This window comes from Streptopelia decaocto (assembly GCF_964273445.1).
Source record: "Streptopelia decaocto genome assembly, chromosome: 1".
In the NCBI taxonomy this organism is placed as follows: Eukaryota; Metazoa; Chordata; class Aves; order Columbiformes; family Columbidae; genus Streptopelia; species Streptopelia decaocto.
Genome location: NC_138663.1, coordinates 154,983,976 through 155,005,779, shown reverse-complemented (window position 1 = coordinate 155,005,779; position 21,804 = coordinate 154,983,976). Strand labels below are relative to the sequence as shown.

At 44.6% G+C, this 21,804-nt stretch overlaps 1 protein-coding gene across 2 annotated transcripts in view; it reads right to left on the bottom strand.

The window, feature by feature from the left end:
* FGF14 (fibroblast growth factor 14) overlaps positions 1-12,149 on the bottom strand; it is a gene marked incomplete at its 5' end in the record, with an annotated part of 408,369 nt that extends 396,220 nt beyond the window's left edge. For both annotated transcript variants that reach the window (XM_082073905.1, XM_082073907.1), the window contains one exon: positions 11,452-12,149. In XM_082073905.1, the coding sequence (XP_081930031.1) occupies positions 11,452-11,659 (208 nt within the window). The remainder of the gene's footprint in view (positions 1-11,451) is intronic.
* Between the last annotated feature and the right edge of the window lie 9,655 nt (positions 12,150-21,804).

Sequence of the window (21,804 nt, the reverse complement as noted above, 5' to 3'; positions counted from 1 at the left end):
GAGTGGGCAGGAGCCACCAGACTCTCAGCCTGAGGTCACCCTGGAGGCCAGTCCTTCAGGGCTGCGTGGTGACGACAGGTAGACTCATGAGAATGTGGGAGCACCTTCATTTATAAAAGCAAAGCAACATTTACAAGGATATCTCACCTTTGGTGAGATAGCTATAAATGGAATAAATTGAGAGAAGATGCACTCTCCAATTTAACTCACTTAGATGTCCTTGGGAAAGAAACACTTCTAGAAATAGATGTTTTCCATGAAAATGTCCTTAAATTTCAGATCTATCTGCTCTTTGATTGATAAGTACCTTAAACAATTCCTAAATTCTGCTTGCCTGTAGGACTCTATCGCTAACCTTTCTAAATGATGACAGATTCCTTTAATCCCTTTATTATTTACTTTATAATTTCTTTTGTCGTTCTGGTTTTCATCTCCCTCTGAGGATAAGTGGGAGAGAAAGCATCCCACACTATTCATGTATCATCCACACAGCACATGAAAAAAAATCTCACCTAATGTACTAACATTGCATTCTGACTTACTTTTGTTCAAACTTATCAAGTTCCACCCCCAAATTCTTAACCTATGTATATGACTACAAAGGCTTAGTATTTATCTTCGTCCTCCATCTTAAATCTATAAGCAGGTATTCTTTTTGGCAGCCAATTTAAACCATAGTCGCTCCAACTACCCACTGAAAGCCAAGGAAAATGGGTCTCAGCAAACATAACGAACCCTCATGCTGTTGTTTCTCCTGATATTTTAATTTAAAGGTTTTAACCCAGCCTGCACAACTTACAGCTTACTTCTGCCTTGGTTGTAATGTTCTAAACTGCTGCCTTTGCTTTCATCCTCATAGCAGCTGGCACAACTGGAATAAAATCATTCTGATCCATCATCTAAGAGGCTATGAAACTAAGTAGCCATGCAGTCAAACTGCCCTGATACTCAGCTGTAGATCCATAGGTTCAATTATTTTTTCTCATTGTGCTTAAAGACTTTTTTTTTTTCAGTTGAGAGCATCATAATTGTGTAGGTATCTTGAGGAACCCCTTAGATTGTATTTTCCTCAGTGGCATGTGTATGATGCTGAAGTGCTAAGAAAGTCAATGTCACTCTATGTCTTCTAAGATACGCTTTCACTGAAAACCTTCAGTGAGGAAAGAATATCTTCTGTTGCCCACAAATCACAGGAGTCATCTCCACTTCATGTCATTAATATCCCAGATAAATCATCTCTTATAAACTGCAAAGACGAACTCAAATGAGGAAAGACACTAGAACACAAAATTACAGTGTCTCCATTCCCACTACCTTGGCGCGCATTCCCTCTGCCATGAGTAAACTCATTGCTTTTACCCAGATAGGTATTACCTAGGAAACTACAACAGCTTTTTTTTTTTTCTCTTACACTTTTGCAAGTCCACAAACATTATCAGGGTTTAAAGCCAGTTCTAAAACAAAATAAGGCCTCCTTCCAAAAATGTGGGTCTCCAATACAAACACTACATAATGATGTATTTGTTGTAAAACAATCCCATGCTTCTCTTAGGTGCCCTGTTCCATGGAAGAAGAGTCCATGCTACAAGTTTTGAAGGTAAGGGAATTCATCTTTGACATGTTTTAAAATTTTGTGCAAGTATGCAGAGCTCAACACCTCAGAGCACAGGGATTAACAGCACATACAGCCACTGGTTTTGCCACAAATGTCCCTGGTCAGCAGGAACCATAGAGCATGTTGCACTAAGTGGCATGTTATAATCCTCTCACACAATAATGTCTCAAAACTAGACTACCAAAAGTGAACTCAGTCAAAGGTGAACAAGGTGAATCAAAGGTGAGCGAGATCCAGACCACAGGTTCTTTCTGACTGTACCCTGCAGAAGGTATGGACCTATGGAGCATGCCTTGCATCCACATGGATTTTGTAGCTCTCTGGGAATACTTCAGCAGGGTACCACAAGCTTCAAGGATGCACATACCACCCATGTGAGTAGGCAATGCCAGGACGAGCTCCTCAGCAGGTCAACTAAGAATAGCTCACCAGTATTATCCAGAAAACTTTCCTGAAAGCTGAGGTTCCCTGCCTTAACATCAGAATCCAACAGGAAACATTTTATCCTCAAGTAAGTAATATCATCAAACAATCCTCAAAACAAATGAAAGGGATAAAATTTGTTCTTAGGTCTTCTGAATCCTCTTGCTGACTTTACTGTATTTTCCTTATCAATCACCGTTGCTTTACTGCCTTTGCATTTATGTACTTCTGCTACTGTTCTGCTACTGTGAATTAGCAGAAAGTGGCAAACCACTCATACAGTTCATGCTCAATAAAACAAAGGATAGTCCATCAGCCTACCCCTCATCCATCATAAATATCTATCACATCAGTAATGACCTGTACAGTCGTTCTGCTCACTGCCACTAGCTAATTAGTCACAGTAGCAGAAAGAACACAAAAATATCTGAAAGAAATATAATTAAGGCATAATTTTCCTCAGAGACTCTAACACAAAGTAAAAAGATGAGATGCCTGCACAAGCAACAGGTGAAGGAACTGAAAGAGATGTGAGAGGCTATAAAGGAGGTGACAGTGTTCGGGACAGGTCAAGGTCATATTCACAGAGATAAAACAGGTGTGAGTAAAGCCAGGAGACTAGCAAAGGTCTGTGCTGAAAGTCCATATAACCCTAGTTTTTGAGGTCAGAAATTCACCTTCACGTGGGAACAAACAAACAAACAGCAATTTTTACTGGCAAGGGGCTAGGAGGAAATCTCGGGGGGGCACAAGGCTTTATAAATTTAAAAACATGAATTTTGGTGAAAGCTGAACAAGTCCAAGCCACAAAATTGCATCTGGGTTTTAAGACAGTCTGAAGTTAATTCACATCTAAGATCTTGGGTTGATCTTCTAGTGGGATAATCTGCCTAAATCACGTTTACGTTTAGTTTCTCAGGGACTATTAGCAGTCTGGGTATCGTTGTGTAATTTCTAGTTGCAAGCAAATCAGAATTGTAAAGTGTTTTTTCATATCCTGAGAACTATGAATTAATAAGCACTACTATTAATTTAACCCTTATTAAGATGTTCCTGATTGAATACTCTGTTTTATAAGATACTGCTGTACTAATGATTTAGCTATTTTTTTAAACATTTCCTTACTCTGTAATCTGTTCACATCTTTTTCTCTGTTTTTCACTATGTTTTACAGTGGTAGTTCCTGTTCATCTCATTCGATGTCAATAAATGTACCTATAATAGCAATGACTGATACCTGTAGAAGCTACTGGGCAAGACTAATGTTCTATAATGCACTTATCTAATGAGAAGCGTGAATTGGGAACTGTTTAATCTGCACGTTTTTGTTTAAATGTAGCAGGACACGCTTAGAAATAAATTTACTGAAAGAGTAACAAATCTGGACAACTTGCCTTCTTTAAATTAACATTTTCAGCTCAAACCTCATTAAAGGGCAATGAAATTCCTCTGTATTTCCTTTGCTAGCACTGGTGAGATCCAAGAGATTTATATGTAAACAGAAGCCTTTGCTTTTATATGCAGTCTCTCTTTCCTATTCAAACCATTCAATGCTGGTATAAAATTCTAGTTTTCGGTCACACCAGAGCTTAATTCTTTAAAAGCTTATTCAAGGGAGCAATATCCTCCTTCTTTCCTCAGGAGGAAGGGCTTTGTTAAAACATGCCCTTTGCAGGAGATACTCCCTTATCCCATAGGCCTAGAAAATCCATAGGAATGAACTCCTTTTAGCTGGACAAAAGCATAGGCAACCTGCCAATACGGGACTGCCAGCTCCTCACAGACCTACAGTTGCATGAGCTTCTGGTCTGTGGTGAGAATGTGGGCAATGCTCTGAGCACATCCATGTACACAACCAGAAACACCCACTGACTCCAGGAGGACCACAGAGACAGAGGCTCGTGCAGAGGGATGTGTCAGCTGTTGTCTCATCTGTCCTCCAAAGCCAGAGACATCTTATATCCTCAGCAAAGGCGAGTTACACTGCACAGGAACTGATATTATAGAAATGACGAGTATTTTCTGACAGTTCAAGGAAGGAGAAGGCATCATGAAGGAAGTGTCTTTCACCTTATGGATGAGATAGTGACCCCTGAAAATCCCCTTGTAATCGGTAATCACAAACACAGAGCAGGAATAGCAGTGTTAGCCTCTGTTTTTCAACCAAGGAGTACCCCCTGAAAGTACAAACCCCTTTCCAAATGACACACGGCTATGTGGAGCTCGCTCCCCTGCAAAGTTTTTGATGTCCAAACCCAGAAATGCTGTTTGACAAGTAGAGGTGTGTGGCTCCTTCAGAGGCTACTACACACAGTGGCCTGAATAAAAGCTCTGACAGTTCAGGGATAGCTGAAAACTGCAAGGATAGATTAGGGGAAGAATCAAATCTAGATTTGTTCCGTGTCTTGTTATTTTTCTTACAGGGCCCAGAGTTGGAGAGAAAACATGCTCAAGAGCTGAGGCGTGAGTCCCGCATGTTCTGTATCCTCACTGTGTTCTCATCTTTCCAGATGATGAAGCCACACGAAAAAAAAACATGGACCATGTGATGAATTTTCAGGGAACAGTAAAGTCTGTTCCCCTACCAGTTCAGTGAAATATAGACCTTTCTGGAATCTCCTTAAAACAAATTTTTCATAGAGGATTACAGCTTATTTGCATCACTGTCTGAGAGCAAAAGCCAAAACAATTCCAATGGAATTAAAATGTTTAACCTTGGTTCGATTCTACTGCCTGATGGGATCAGGTTAATTTTAGTGCTGTGGAATGATTAAGCCAAGTAATTTCCAAGATACTGCCTTCTGTATGCAAACGTTAAACTTGTTCAGTGCAATTTCTTATGCTGTTTCCAGTTAAAAGTAAAATAAGCAGGTGTCAGAGTGAAAACACAAAATACGGACATTAAAATTACACCATCAATTTCTGCTAGTGACTGCATGTCATTTATTGTCATTTGACCTACACAACCATCCAATATTAACTCTCCATCTATTAAAATGTTGACTATGTTCAACACAGTATGTTACCTAAACTAGTGCATTGAATTTTACTGCAGAAGGTGTTATTATTCTGACTTGTGCATTGAATTTTACTACAGATATTATTATTCTGACTTCTCAGTGCTGTCTCATCAGTGACTATTTACTTCCCTTGCTACTATTTAATGTGAGTGCTTCTAATGTGAGTGTAGTGTATGCTACAGATACACCAAACCTGCATTCCATTTACCCACTAAAAGGCTTTCACTTAATGATTTTTGAGGTTTTGCCCTCAAAAAGATCCTCTTCAAAGTCAGCGTGCTCCTGATTTGAATAACAACTTTGTTAGTTATTCGTGCACTATGTACCTTTGCTGTAGAGTATATTAAAAAGAATATGCCACTTACATACATTTTGTTCACCGTGGGCTCAGTCCATCATAGTGCCAAATACCATCAGTTGCTTTTGCAATAATAATTTTCACTACTCCTGAGTGGCTCAGAACCTTTAAGGATCCACTTCAAGAACACGATAAATAATTTTCTTAATATCCAGTCTGAAGATGAAAATACTCCTTTGAGTACTTCATCATATGGTCTTCAATAGAAATATTTTCTTACCGGTCGCTTTTTATGTTCTGAAAGTGGACACACTGTGCAAGAAGCGGGCTCTTTCTGAACTAAACATGGCTCCAGTCCTGCAAAGTTTATTTCCTACTGTATTCAGTCTTTCTGTACAGTGGCAAATAGCTCTCAGGTACATTAATTGCACATCAAGCCTTGTGCTACACCACAGCATTTTTTTTTCACAACAGAGACTGAAAAATCTTGAGATCATTCAATGTTTTGTTACTCAGTAAGTTGTTCAGTAAACTAGTAATTTGTCTTTGAAAAGCTATCATTCACTGAAATGCGAAAAGCAAATGAAAGGACCAACAGCACACATGTGCAATGTTCAGACATTGCCTGTGATTTTTAACAAGCAGGAAAGCAAGGCACAGTGAAGTGACGGTGTGTCCAAAACCACAAAAGCCATCTGAAACAGAATTAGGTATAGAAGCACATCACTGCTCCCAAAGTAACAAGTTAATCCTCGACTGAAGGAAACCTGTTCCAGTAGGACTCAGTGCTCACAAGCACATTAGGCAAATGTCTGTAAATATTCATTAGAGTTTAATTTGCACACAACCACTTCATTTATCCAACCACATTCTAGACTTGCAGTGTTTCATACTACATGTTGAGCGGTTACACAAAAACATCAACAGTGGCCCCACCAACTATGGATACCACCCCAGACAGCGTAATGCCCTGCTTCTTTTGGTTTATGAATTTCTCTTGAAAAACTGGTCTTCCAGTTTCAAACAACTCTCTCCTTTCCATATTGTATTATTATAGGCATTAACTGGACCGAAAATCTTTGCAAAGAGACAAATTCTGGATGTCTCAATCATTCCTTATGGAAAATTGAAGTCGATAGGAATTTTAACTCAAAATTAATACACTTAACATAGAGTAGGTAAGTAGAATAAACACCAAACTGAAATGAAAACTGCATAAATATAAATATTTAAACCAATGATATCTGTAAATGCATTTTTCATATCTTCCCTAAGCCTAAGTCATCCATTGTATATACTAACTAATTTATAAAGGGCCTATCATTAGCAGACATTGAACTAGGTGCAAGCATTTTATCGCAGTAGGGAGATGCATGAGCAGGCATAAATTTCACCCATTAACAAGTAGAATATGCAATTTAATTTGATCAAGAATAATTAAATTTGTATAAATTCAGGAAATGTATTCCATAGAGGGCAAAATTTCAGTAGGTGAGATACATGTAAATAGGCAATTTTACATTTGAACAAGAGAAACACATCACAGTTTGATTAACAATACAGGAATTACAGTATTTAGGCAGTCAGAGCTGCTTTTCAGACCTATGTGAAAGATACTTCAAGGACCGACCCTGTAGCTCTTACAGAGGCAAAATATCCTTTGTCTTTTGGTGGGAGGTTTGTTTTTTATGAGTAAGAAGGCTGGGGAAGGGGGTGGGAGGATGGAAATTTTCTTAGAATTCACATAAAGACACACACTATATATTTTACGGGCAGGACCCAAGGTTCTGCTTCAAACAGATTCAGTCTCGTAGAGTTGTGCTTGGAAACTTTTTCAAAATTATAAGCAACCATAAAAAAACAGTGTCTATCTTATGGAGGAGGAGTTTAACAAGGGACTACACAGAGATCCCAGTACAGCCACAGCCTGCATTTCACATGCTCTTATCTTTAAAGAGGTTTTGGTTTCAGATTGATATGGGATTGATACCAACAGAAACCAAATTCCTCTATCAGCAACATATTTATAGTAATGCCAATTTCCATCTACTCTCCTGTCAACACCTCTGACTGAGTTGGAGAGATGCCTCTCCTTGGAGGTAAATGGAGAGGAAACCTGATCCATTCTCTGTCTGCTGGGCTGCCACCAGGAGTGAAATGTGAATAGCAATTCCTGACATAGACGCATCTAGTACTCCAGTCAACTAACTCATCTCCCATGGGCACCCTAACAGCTGCCATTTGGTAAAAAAAAAAAAAAAAAAAAAAATCTATTCACATTTGCTTTAAAAACACCCAGAGATACTCTCCTTACCCATTTCCCCTCAAGCACCAAATCCTCCCCATGACTTAGCCATGTCCTAACAGAACATACTCAGTTTAGAGCTTTGGAGGGGAGGCCACCAGGATGGCATCTTATCATTGCAAGCCCTGGCTCAGTCCTTATGGTCTCGAGCAAATTGTAATGCTTTGTGGGAAAAAGCCTCTTTTATCTCGCACTTTGTGAAGTCCTCTGACAAGCTGAAAGGGCAGAGTTAGATGGGAATAATTACAAGAGCAAGAGCGACTCAGGGAACCTAACACATTGCAAATATTTTCATGATGGACATGATGCTACAGATACGTGAGGGTTTATTACTCTTTCGACTATTAAACTCAAGAAATTTCAAAAAAAAATCAGTCAGTGCAAGCAAAGCCACACATCTTGATTCTTAGTTTTCCTCCTCATGAAGAAATGTAAAGAGGTAAATAGTTGCAGCAATCAAAGGCAGGTCCTCTTTCCAGGATCTCAAGTTTGAAACAAAGGGTTTTCAGCCAGCTGCTTTTCTGTCATGGATAAAGCAAAGCCTCCTGGAGCAACCCTGCCAGAGACTTGCATTTACCCAAGTGGACACCCCAGCCTTCTCTGTCCCACCCCACTCTGCCCTCACTTCAGAGCTCTGGTTGGTGCCAGTAAACCCAACAGGGCAAGCTGGGGCCCCCCGGGGAAGGCAGGGGAGCCCTAGCAGGAGGTCGTCACAGGGAGAGAGCTGCAGGCAGAGATGCAGAGGAAATACAAAGCAGAGAACATCTGGAAATGAGCCACCCAGTCCCATTTCTGGAAAAAGACCAGCTGTTGAAAGGGACAGGAAAAAAAAAAAAAAGTGCAGCAGGCCGAAAAATAACTAAATAAACTGAAATTACAGCCAACCTTAGGTGCCTAACCTGCTTGATTTTCTGCACGGTTGGATCAGCCGCAGCTGCTCGCTCATGCGGTGCCTTTTGAGACCAAAAAGACCAATCGCTCCTGAAAAGTTTAGCGGGCAAAGCGGGGCGGGGGACGGCTGGGGGGAAAGGGGGAGTGCGTCCTCCGTGCCGCAGCGGGGACGGGGCTCGCCGGTTCCGGCGGGCAGAGCTGCCCGCACAGGGGGAGTCCCACGGCCAGGGGCATCGGCCGAGTCAGGGCATCACGGTAGCGGCTCCCTGCTCTCCCCCGGGCGACCGCAGCCCGGATGGCTTTGATCTTCCCCCAGAGTAACAGCGCCTGTGGTCGAGCTACCAAGTAATCCGGCCAAGCGGAGTGTTAGCCTGCCCGCACAGTTAGCCGCAGTTTAGCGGGACAGGGATGTCAGGATGGGGCATGCGGCTTAGCTGGGCTCGGCGTCCCGGCTCACGTCGAACCGGAGCAGAGAGCCGCAAACTGTGCGGGGCGGAGAGCGAGAGCACGGGTCTGGCCGGTGGGGACAGCAACCGCAAGCCCCCCGCCTCGGCGCTCAGCTATCCGACCGCCCTGTGCCTCCCTGGCACCCGTGGCAGCGGGGGAATGCGACCCCCCAGCCCGTCTCCCCGGGACTCTTTCCCTCACCAGCTCGCCCCGCTTGCTCAGATCGGCTCCCCCTCCCCTGGCACCCCGTGGGCCGGCTCAGCTCTGCTCAGGCAGGGTGGCAGTGGCGGCGGGGTGCAGTGTCGTTCCTGACACCCAAACCCACTCGTCCCGGGCACAGGGGGCAAGTGCGACAAAGTCCCTGGGGAGGAGAAAAGGGGGGTGTGTGCTGAGGGAGCCTGGCACTCCGCAGGACACGTCTCGGCTTCAGGGGCCGTTTCCTTACCAGCCTCCCCTCCGCAAGGAAAGGACACGGGCCTTTTTTGGGGGGCGGGGGTGTTATACGCCTGTTCTTCTCCCCTCCGGTATGCAAACTGAAAGCTCTAGAAACCACCACCTCCGCCAAGGCCCTTCCTCGGACCGTCGCCTCATTGCACCCCGGCGCTGAAGCCGGCACTCCCGGGGGGCGATCGGCAGCGGGCAGGGCAGGCAGTGCCACACCGCGGCTCCGCTCTCCCCCTGCGGTCACGGCCACGGTATGCGCAGACCGGGCAGGGGGAGAGGAGGCGTCCCCAGGGGCTGCAAGAAGGTGGGCGGCTGTCCTGCCCCTGCCCGCCCCATCCCGCCGCGGGGGAGGCACACGGCTTGGAAGATGTCTCCGGCCGGGGGAGGCGGTTCGCTGCAGCGCCAAGGGGTGAATGAAGCAAAAGGCACTTTGTGGGAGGCTGAGCGCAGCCTCCGGCGGGGCATTTCGGTCTCTTTGGTATGCTGAGAAGTGGCTGTTCTTTGCTGCAGAGGCAGCGGCGGGGAGGAGAGGGGCGAGACAAGCTGGCAAACGGGAACGAGATGGGGAGAGAAAAAAATCCACCGAGGTGCCCAGCACAACTCTCTGCACCGGTCTTGAGCTGGGCAAAGCAGGAGCGGGCACTCCGGCTGCCAGGGTGGAGAAGGGTGCGGGCTGCTAGGGCTGCTGCTTGTTGATGTTGGGGTGTCAGAGAGGCAACGAGAGCCTATGATCTACTACACTGCAGTGCCAGCGTCAGGAGCCTCCTGCTCGGGAGCTGCCACTGCAGGGCAGCCGGCACACACACACACACACCACCGCACAGACACGGCATCCCTCCCTTCACAACCCGGGCTCCAGTGGCTCTCGCCTCCCCAGGCACGCAAGTGCTTGCAGACAACCTGCCGGCCGGGGGGAGTGAGCACGGCAGCGGCCGGGGGAGGGAGACCAGAGTCCAGTGTGAGGGGGGCGGGGAGGGCCGGTATTTCCCCTGAAAACCTCCCGGTCCCCCCGCCCGCCGAGCATCCCTTCTCGCCCACCTTGCTCGCCAAAGCGGCGGGCTTGGCAGCCCGGCCGCCCCGAGCAAGAGGGATGGGAGAGATGCAACAGCAGCAGCGTGACCCCCCGGGACCGGGCGGCCCGGAGCACCTGCATTTGCATTTCTTATGTAATGTACTGCAAGTTTCCCCCTCGGAGCCGGGCTGAACCGAAGCGCATGATCCTGGCTGCCAGGCAGACATGGAGACGCAGGCAGAGACACCGGCGTGTCCACAGAGGGTCATCCCGGCAGGGAGAGGCGGAGGAGACGCAGCCACCCAGGCGGTGGTGCTGCTGCTTGGCATAGGTGCCTGAGCACCGTCTGGGCACAAGCCCCAAGAAAGTGTCCACCCCCTTTCCTCAGCCCCCTTCCATCTTCCCGGCCTAAAGTGCCGGGGTTGAGTGACAACAGGGAGCCCCCAGCCCGGGGGCGGAGGTGTCGGGCTTGACTTCAGAGAACCAAATGAGGCGGGTGTGTGTGTGTCGGGGGGTGACATATTGCAAGCTAATCAGAAAGTGCTGTACAGGACCTGAGCCCCGGCTCACTCACCCACCGCAGGTAGGGCCGGCTCACACCAGCACGGGAGACCCAGGCTCCTCTTCCCAAAACTGTCTGGGGGTGTGCACACGGGGGGCTCGCGTCGGGGACGGAAGAGATGGGGGACTCTACTGGCTTCCCCTCAAAAAGGGTAGCAATAATAAAAGTTTCCTCCTTGGAAACAGCACATAGAAACTAGGAAATGCAGGCTGGGCTAGGGTCGCCTTTGATTTTTTTTTTTATTTTCCGTGGTGACAGTGGCTGAACCTAATCCAAACCGCTCCTTGCTTATTCATACACGTATGCACATGCATGTCCGTGCTGGCCTCGTTATATTTCCCCCTTCTCCCCTCAGCAGGATTGCAGATCTACCTCGGCGACCAACAGACAGGATAGCATAAAAGAAAAACAACGCAGTGCAATGGATTGCTTACCAGTTTGGTTCTTGTTTTTCTTAAGACTCTTGCCACAAAGACACTGCAGCATATGCGATCCTTTGCTGAAAATGTTCCAAAGAAACCACATTGATTTGGGCGAAAAGCAATCCAGCAGCTTATACACCCTGAGAAAGAAGAGATCCTTGTGGTTGCATAATAATAAATTGAGACCAGTTCTCCTGAAGCGGGGCACCAGTTTTATCATAGAAAAAATGATTATATTCCGATCTTCTCCCAGTTTTTTTTCCTCACGTGGTATATTTCTTTGAGACTTTTCAACGGATGCTTTTTTTCAGCCAGGCTGAATGGTTATTCCCTCTAGAACAACATTGGATTATAACCAAAAGCGTGGAGGGAAAATAAAAGAAATCCCTTTTTTTCAGCGTGAAGCCAAACGAAAAGTAAGGTAGTGAAATCCCAGCCGAGGCCAAAACCTCATCAGAGACACCGGCAAAACGCGGAAGAAAGATCCCCAGAGAGAAAACCATAGCCTGGGTACTTGACTGCTAGGAGGATGGGTGGATCTGCAGAACAAAAGCCACGGCAGGATCCATCCTACTGAACGACTGCCATTGTGCAGCCCCGCGGCGGGAGAGGAGCGCACCACCGGCACCCGGCCGAGCCCGGCTGAGGCGCAGACACCGCTGCCGGCCGCGGGCGCGGACCCCGCCCGCAGCCCCCGCCGATGCCCCGCAGTCCCCGCCGCCGCCGCCGCCCCGCGACGCCGCCCGCCCTCGCCCGCGCGGGCCGATCGCCTCCCGGCCCCGGTGCCGCTGCGCCCCGCACCGCCGCGCAGGAGGCAGCACCCCCGCCCCGCGCCGCCCCGCGCCGCCCGCCGCAGCCTCGGCGCCCAGTCGCCGGCGGGCGCCGGGGGAGGAGGAGCCGCCGAGCCCCGCCGGCCCCGAGCGCCGTCACGTACCCACGTGCGGCCCGGCACGGCTCGGCCCGGCCCGGTACCGCCCGCCGCGGGGGACAGGTGGGCTGCTCTAAAGCTGCCCCGCGGGGGGCACACGGGCCCCTGCGCCCCACAAAGTGCCATGACCCCTTGGAATTGGTCCCTACACCACGGCTGGCTTTTGCCCGTCTCCATCACTCCGTGGTCTCGAAGAATACGAATGGCCAACATAGCCACAAGCTGCATAAATCAACCTGAAAAAGGGGGTTTCTGGATGCTCTGCCTGCTGGCATCGTACCTAAAAAGTGTCCTGGTGAGGTTTGGGGATTGCCCCAGCAGAGGAAAGCGCCGTCTTTTTCATGTTAGGATGATGCCACACACAGTGGAGTCCTGGGCCATGACTGGGGTCTTCAAGCATCGCAGATAACTACAGAGGCAATGCTAAAATAACCCTACAAAGCACCGTCTTTTTCATGTTAGGATAATGCCAAACACAGTGGAGTCCTGGGCCATGACCGGGGTCCCCAAGCACCACAGATAACTACAGAAGCAATGCTAACATAACCCTACAAAGCACCTGCTGCACAGTTGAGTTGAGAGGTGAGGTCCACAGGCAGATGGAGCAGCTCCTGAGCGGTGCCAATCACTGGTCTCCACAGTATCACCGAGCAGCACTGCCCTTTCTCCAGTCATCCCCAGCCCCTGCAGGAGGGCTGTGCCAACCAAGCCTGAAGAAAGTGCACCCATGTATGGCAGTGGCAGCACTGGGAGAGCTGGAAGCTGATGCCCATGTTCCCGTTCTCCCCTTCAGATGCTCTGCTGGACTGTGTGGGTATTGTAAGGTGTTGGAAGTGATGGGACAGAGAACATGAATAAATGAGGGGAAAAAGGAAGTAGTAGAAAGGGGCTGCTGAAAAGAACATGGAAGGAGAAAACAAAGGTGGTGAAAATGTGACAGTAAATAATAGTTCACTCTCCTCTCCTGCTCTGTCTTTCATTGCCAAAGTCATCTATATCCACCTTCATGATCATCTTTACCTCTTTGGACAAAGGTCCATTCTTTGACCGTTACTTTTTTTTTTCCAGTAGGAGAGTAAAAACTGGAAGTACCTGGACACTGGTTTCGTTTATGACATTTCTGTTAATATTTGCATTCATTCAGGCACGGTCAGAGGTTGGTGTTTTCTCCTGAAGCCATGGAAGCCACTGCTGCTGCAGGAAGTGTGAGGCTAAAGTATGAAAAACACGGAGGTTTGCGTGTGTGCTTTTCCTGCCCTGCCAGGATCTCTGTCTAGTTGTCAGTGTTTGGGAAACTCTTGGAGTAAACATTTGGTCAGCACACCAACGAAAGCACTGGGAATGGAAAGTTTTCCAATAGTTTTAATTTCAGTGAGATTCTGGATTTGTGCTCACAGATGAACTGCTTGGTTGTCAGATCCTCATCTACGTGATATTTAAACCTCTTTACCCTGTTTTACAGACGTGAAGAGTGATGCTCAGGAATTAAGGGCTATATTGTGAGGAGTGGCCTGTAGAGTTTGCAGAACATTATGTGTGGGGGTAGGTGCCCACCTCTCAGCACCCAAGTTTGCAACAATAAAAATAAGCAAAACTTGATGGATAAAATTTAAGAAAATCTAGAAAGAGAGTGAGGCAAAGGCCAGAGAAGTTGTTAATGCTAAGAAGTGGCTCGGTCCCTTGTCCCATCCCCTTGGCTGTGCTGCCTGTTCAGCTAATGAGCTGTCCCTCCTGGCCTGCAGACATTACACCAGCCACTGGGAAGATGAGCTGGCTCAGCCACCCTGCAGCCAGCTGGCTGGGAGTTCACAGCAGCCCAAGTGCTATTCATGGTAGCTCGTATGTCACAGCTCCCTGCAAACATAAAATTGATCTAGAGTCTTCCCAAAATATCTGAGGTCTGTGTCTATCTTCCCTTGACCACAAGAGCCAACATTATATAGCTGGGAACAACCTGTGATCTGTAGAAAACAAAAAGTCATTCACAAGCTTTCCACCCAAGTGATTGGTCTATTTACCTCCCTGAGCCTAGCATGCAACTCCCTACTTTCTAAGTGGAAGTAAAACTTCTCTTTAGCATCTCACCATCATTCAGATGTCAGGACTTGTGGCTACAGAACCAAAGGGGTCTGGTTCTGATGGTGATATATGATTTGACGTATGATTTAAGGTTTAGCAGAGCTGGAACAGAAACAGAAACTCCTTATCTCAACTCAGAAAACTAACATTCACCTTGCCTGTCTGATAACTTAATGCCCTTGAGGAGGTCCCCAAAACACGGCAGGACTGCAGAGGAGTACCTGAGCAAGAGCAAAATTTCTTCAGAATTCATCTTTATGCAAAGTCAAAGACATGAGAAGATTAGCCTTTTGAAAGAAGTGTTGACCTATTGTGGAAAAAAAGAAAAAAGAGGAAGTCTTTTTCTCAGGTGAAACATGTGCAACAACCTTAAAAAGCCCAAACATATCTTTAGACCTATTTAGCCTAAGTATAAATTATCCTTTTAAACACTTGAATTAATTTATAAATGGCCTATCATTAACTGACACTGAACAGAGTGCAAGCATTTTAGCACAATAGGAAGATTCATGAAGAAAAATAAATTTCATACTTTACTGCATACAAAGTGCAAGTGCTTAAATCAAAAAATGACCTGGACAAAGAGAAGGAAACATTTTATTGTGGATTTTTATCTGTCTTAGGACCATGGAATAAGATGACTTTACTTGAAGGGGGAAATCCATAGGCAAGGTGGGCAGATCTGTGGAAGAAAATGTCATTTACATAGTCCTTGTAAGTCAAGAGAAGTGAAAAACCAACAGGTGGTATTTGGTTCAGTTCTTCCTCCAAGGATTTTGGGTTTCCATTTAGGTGAAAGGGAGAAAGCAGCGGTGGAGTGTTCTGGTCACTCAGGTTGTACCAAGAAGACCTCTGTTTGATAGAGGCTATTGCAGGTTTCGGAGAGAAAAAGAACATAACCAAATGAAAGTCCTCTTGGTTTTACAGCAGGCCACCAAGAGTCCCTGTCTTCTGGGTCAGAGAAAAGAACTCATTACCTAGGGACTCCATGTGGGAGGCTGAGATGATGATGATGAAGGAGCCAAATTCCAGGTAGCCCATCCTCATGAGGTGGTGGCATCAGAGGCCTTGTTTTCATGTGAGGAAAATTAAACAAAGCCTTGCTCTTGAAGTCCTTTGAGAATAGAGAGAGTTTTCCCAAGATGTCAAAGCACACCTACCATATAAGCAACTTGTGCATTAGTCAGTAAGATTGTGGACTGAATAAACCCCTCAACCCAAAGTTTTGGTATACACTGATTGCAAGAGTAAATTAGACAAGGTTAGCTGTTTACACATCACCCGTACATGCCTTTGTTTTCTAAAATACAGAGCCTGCACAATTCCCATAAATTCTAGAAAATACAATGAAAGTAGCTACTATTTAGTAAGACTGAGCCTGCAGAACAAGACATCTAGATGTCTACCTGTGAACTAGATGGTTATATTCCATTATAGTGCATTAAGATCTGCAACTTAATTTGGCTGTTGTAACTCTTCATCATACTTCATGGTAGATTTTTTTATTATTTCACAGCGAGAACATCAGAAAGCAGTGCCCAAGTACCAAATGCAATGGAAATAAAGGGATCCAGCCTTTTTGGAAATGTCAGCTTGCTCCTATTGGGAAAGGGAAGAAAAAGGGATTGACATTCTCCCTCAATTTAGAATACAGTCTGTTACCCTGTTTTGGACTGGAAGCACAATGAAATGCTTTACAAGGAGGTGCCAAGATCACCTTGCTAAACAATTTGTTGTTATTAACATAGTAATGCCAAAGGCCTTTAGTCAAGGATCAAGATCTTGGCATGCTGGGCCCAGTAAAACACAAAAGGCTGTGCCTGGACTCAATCTGTCTTCACAGGAAAGAATAAAAGACCTAACTTCGAAGAAACAGCCAGGTTGAGACAGCTCAGATATCATCCCACATTAGAAGAAATGTCATTCATTCATCAACCTGTAAAAAAACATAAGAAATGTTCATAGAAGCACAGAAATGGTCCTGTATGCCACAACCGTACGAACATCTCCCCTGACAAATGTGAGGTCCAGTGGCCATAAACATGCATCAGTCCACATGTATCACCTGGCTTTTTGCAAGGGAGAAGCTAAATGCAGAGCACAGAGTCAGCAAACGGGGTGACATACAATGTGGGAGGGACCTGCGTAGGTTTGCATGTATGATTTGTCCTCAGGGAACCTATTAAAATTCCCTCCATCAGACTTGGGGAGATGTGCCTGAGCACGCTGTGATGGTTGTGTTTACCTCTGCCTAACTTAGGGCAACCAGATGGCAGTGACCGCCTGTAAGGCACTTGGCAGGGGTTAAAGGCAGGTGAGGGATTTACAGATTAAGTTTTTCTGCCTGCAGTCACCTCCTGGCTGTGCTGCTGGGGGCTGCCCCGGTACCAACTACAGCCAGCTTCTGCACAGGGCCTGGCTCAGCTAATCCAAATGTCAGGGAGCAGAGCCCTGGCCACACCGGGACATATGGCAGCTGTAAAGCACTGTGGTTATGGCAGAGGGCTGGGCAACATCCCTGTTTAAATTGCAAGGCTAATACTGCAGTGTCTGTGCTCTGCAAGTCAGTCATTGCAGAGACCACAGCCTGTAGGAAACTTGATATCATTGTTGTCAAACAAACAAAGCACAGCTAAGGGTACTAGAGCAGAAAGCATTGATTTTTAAACAAACCTGATCCCAGCACTGCTTTCAAATGCAGATTGTACCTCATTTATTTCCCTTCAATAAAAGAAGTTTTGTGAAGTGCAACAGCATGTACTACAGGGCAGAAGGTAGTAATCTGAGAAATATAAAAACATTGAAGAAGCAGTTACAGTTAAGATAAAACAAATATACAGCAAGAAACACCTTAAGGAGTTAAGGGCAATGGTATTGAAGAAGCAACTAACTATGAATCTAAGCAAATATTGTAGATTTTAGAACAGAAGAAAGACTTAAAAATAGCTCAGTCTAAGTTGTTTAGGTGATACAGTGGTTTGGTATCTGTAGTTGCTTGATTTAATTTCAGATATGCATAATAGCTATGAATACTGACTAGTGAAACTTCTATAGTTCTCAAAGCGTAAGACATTTGTGTTACAGTTCTGTGGCTAAATTAAAAACTGTGTAAGTGAAGGACAGCCAAATACTTCAAGTGGCTTAAGTGGAACAAAATAATTCTGCTTTGGTAGGGCTTCTGAAAAGCTTTTACATTTGTGTCCCAGTTTACATTTATTCTATTCGAAAGATGTGAAAAAATTAAACTGTTAGGGGAAGAATAAGATAACATGGTGTTCTGTCACTGACCTGACCAACAGGAGTAATGAAGTCTCTGAAAGATCCTTAGAATAGAAAACCAGCAAAAATTGATGAAAGCATGAGCAAAGCGTAATACATTATGCTTCATGCTATGATCCAGCAAGGAAGCATAAAATATATGTTGATCTAAATGAGAGCGTAATTGATACAGAAAGCAGGGACTCAGTTCCTGATGAGATAAAGAGAAGTACAGTGGTGACAAGCTTGAACATGTTTGCAGACTGTTTGTATTTGCCCTGGCATCATTTAGCAGAGCACCCTAAGGCAGCAGGTGCACCAATTAAAGTGGTGGCACAAAAGGTGGTGCAATGGGCTGCCAAGCTATTTAAACAAATCACAGTGAAATGTGGAAACAATGCAGCACTGTGAACATGAGGACGTATCACCAAAGAAGAGCGGAAATCTGTTTGCCATCAAAGCACAGCAGGAGGATTTGCAAACCTGTACCTGTTGGACACAGAGGACTTTTTCCTCAAGTGAAGTGTTTTTATCTGCAGGATTTTCATGCTAACACATATGTTCTCTGAAACAATAATCATTATCCACAGGAGGAAATCAGAGTCCCCCAAAGGAAGAGAACGCAAACCATTCAAAACCTAAATCAAGTGCATGTGTTTTCCCTTAGAATAAATTATTTCCATGTTTGGTTTGTTGTGTAATATATCCAACTCGGCCATCAATAACAAAGTGCTATAAGACAAACAGTGCTCTTCAAACAGGTAAGTAAGAAATAGTTGGAGATACAAGTCCACTCACCTATCTACTTGCCTGACCTGTACAGGAACTTATCTCACTGAAATTGTAGACACTTGGCCACAGGAGGCAAGAGGGGAAATCCAGTCTGCTCTACCTGCGTATCTCTATCTTACCATTGATTATGCAGGGAACAGAATCCCGTCCATTCACACAATTAGCCAGTGGCTGAAGTTGTAGACCTGAAAGTGAGAGACTCTCTTCAGCCTAAAGAGAGTGATTATCTAGTCACTAGATCCTATCATTGCCATTAACTTTAACTACAGTCCAATATAGCAAAGCAGACATGGGCCATTCATTAGATCTTTGGCCCTACAGTAGATTCAGGCTTTCTCTTTCCTGACATGTCCACAAACTTGTCAGGCTCAGGAGAGAGCTGGGGTAGATTCTCATTTCTTTCTTTGCTTTTTTTCTGGTACATTGTAGGGACTTGTAGATTGTCCCAAGTTAGGTACAAATGAAGAGAATGTTTAAGTAGCCTGATGGAAAACCATGTGGCTATATTTCTGAATGTGAACTTAAAAAGGATGTGGTCACCACAGCACTGTCTCTCCAGATGTGAGGGAAGGAATCGCTGTGTGCAGCATAGGCAGATGGACAAAATACCAATGGGCAAAGGAAAACACGGTATTAAACATAACTGAGCAAGGAGGTAAGGAGCCTTCCCTGTCATTTCCCAGCTCATGAAAAGGACTGATCCCTTCAGCAGCAGGTCACAACCTCAAATGCAGAACTGTACTGAAGAGCTGGTGGAGGGCCCTCATTCAGGAGAGGAAGACACAGAGCTTGTGAATGCTCTGTACAAATTTGTCATTGTAAGGAAAAAAGGAGATCTTTTTGTTCCATTCCCAGCACAGTCTCTGAGACTGTCCTTCCTGGCATCGGCATAATGAGCAATAAGAAGTGTCTATGCATGTTTTTTCATGAGTGTTAGGACAAAATGTTAAAGAAACATCTGCTGAATTGTTTGCTGGAAGAAGTTATTGACACCACTCTTCTCCATTCTTTTCATGTCTAATGTTAGGGGGTGCAGCCCAACCACTACAGATATTTAGGTATTATTTCCCACTTTGAGGACTTGACACAATGTCACAATGCTAAGGTCACTGACTGAAGCTTTTTCTCTCTTGCATACTATGAATATGTCAGATATTATAAAACAATAACTTTTGAATAGCCCAAGTAAATAAAACAAAAACAGTTATAGAAATTAAAGAGCTTAGTAAGCAGAGACAGTGCCAGGACTTCTTGCTTTATTTTCAGTGAGATCATGCCAGATTTCATTATCACGAAGAAATGCTTCCACAACAGAAGTCATCAAGAAGAACAAAGACACTTATTCTTTTTTTCCCCCCAACCATAAATGTAGCCAAGGCTTATCCAAGAGAACAAATTCAGATCTAGCTTAAGTACCTTGATAGGCAATTTGCTGTGCCATTGAGACACAACTGAGTTTTGGATATCTGTCCTCCCAGGTGACCTACTTTTTATTTTTCTTCTTATCTAAACGAGGAGAAAGCTTTTCTTTGGTAAAGACCACACCAGGAAAACTATCCCTTCTTTAGCTCCAAAGCAGTGCTTTCTGGTTCAGAAAACTGTGTAAGTTTTCTACATGCTCTGATTTGGAGAGCTTATTAACATATAGGTATTGCTGAGGACATCTGTAATAGGACTTTTTTTTTAATATATATCTAGCTATGCAATTATTTTACAATGGATGTATGAAGTGACTATTGAAGACTGAATTCAAATTTTGGTGCTTGATGATAGTCATAGCAAGTGGATTTCAGGTCCCAGTTTAAAAGACCAAAATGCAAGATGTCTATGTGTATTTACACATACTCTATATTTCTATGTGTGAGATAACTGTTTCTGTTCCCAAGGTAGTCAATGAGATTTCCTAAGCACAGTGAATGAACTCTAAAGAAGAGCAGACTTTAGTCTAGAGTTTTTCTGCTCACCTCAAAACAGACACCATGTCAGCTTTGCATCAGGTCAGCTGAAAACCACTACTTTACTGACTAGCTTTCTGTGATAGGGCTTACATTTGAGAGCCTTAATCTGCAAGTTGAATCCAATCCTTTATTAAATCTGGGTGATATGCCAATAAACAGAAAGCAAAAACTAGCTGGGGCAATTTCAAAGATTAGCATACTTACAATATAGTGAATAAAATAGTAGGTAGGTCAGACATCTACTGGTAAAAAATGCCCTGCGTATGGACATGCTGGTTTCTGCACATGCAAGTTAAGCTTCATTGGTTTAACTTTCTACTATGATCACCACCCACATAAACAGCTTGATCTTCTGAGGTGCTGAGTATTCATACTTTCTGGAGCCAAGAAGAGCTGCAACAGTCCATCAAATCTGAAAATTGGGACATTTATTTAGATTGGTATGTGGCAATGTTGATTTAAATACCCAGCTTGAAAATGTTTGCCACAGCTTCTCCAGTGAGGAAAGAAAGCAGTACCATACCACGGCCAGTGAAAGGTTCTGTATCTGGTCCTACAATTATTATTCCTTGTTCTTCTAGTTAACATGTTCTTCAGGTAACACCTTTGCTTTTTTCTAGTTTTTTCCCCTTTAGGTTCTGGCATGGTGTGCTGCTGACTGATATCAGTGATGTCCCCTCTTTGACCCTTTTGGCATTTCCAGTTGTTTTCTCAAATACTGTCATTCTTGATGGTAGAGATTTGCACCACACAGGAACTCATGTCCTCCCTTGTCTTTGTCCTTGTGCTGTCATGTATACAAAGAGTTGGAAATCACTGGATAAGTCAAGACCTCTGAGTTATCATTTTGTTACATTTATTCTGCTGAGGTGTGACTATACAAGCATTGTGACCACAGAGCAATGGAAGACAAAGCTTTTCCAAAGGCTTTTGCTATCTCCATTTACACTCAGTCTCCTTTATGGTCACTCTAATGTATGAAAGGTTTTAATCTGGAAGGAATTTACAATTGCACTCTGATATCTTGTATTCTGCAAGAATAAAGTAGCAAGACCTATCTATGAATGTGAATTGTGCCTGAAGTAATGTTTTGGCAATATTTTTTGGAAAAAAAAAGGATCCAGAATAGAGTCTTTTTTTTTTCCTATACTAACAAAAAACTAGTAACTCCAATAAAGACAGTGAAGACAAAATAAACACAATCTTGCCTTAGGATGAAAGGTGCTAAATTACACATATAACTTCTTTCTTCAGATCTTTCTCTTCAAGTTAGTATCTAGTGGATGCTTGCGCTGAACAAACTGTTAATCTAGAATACCTTTCTAAACTATTTTTGTTTTTTTACGAAGG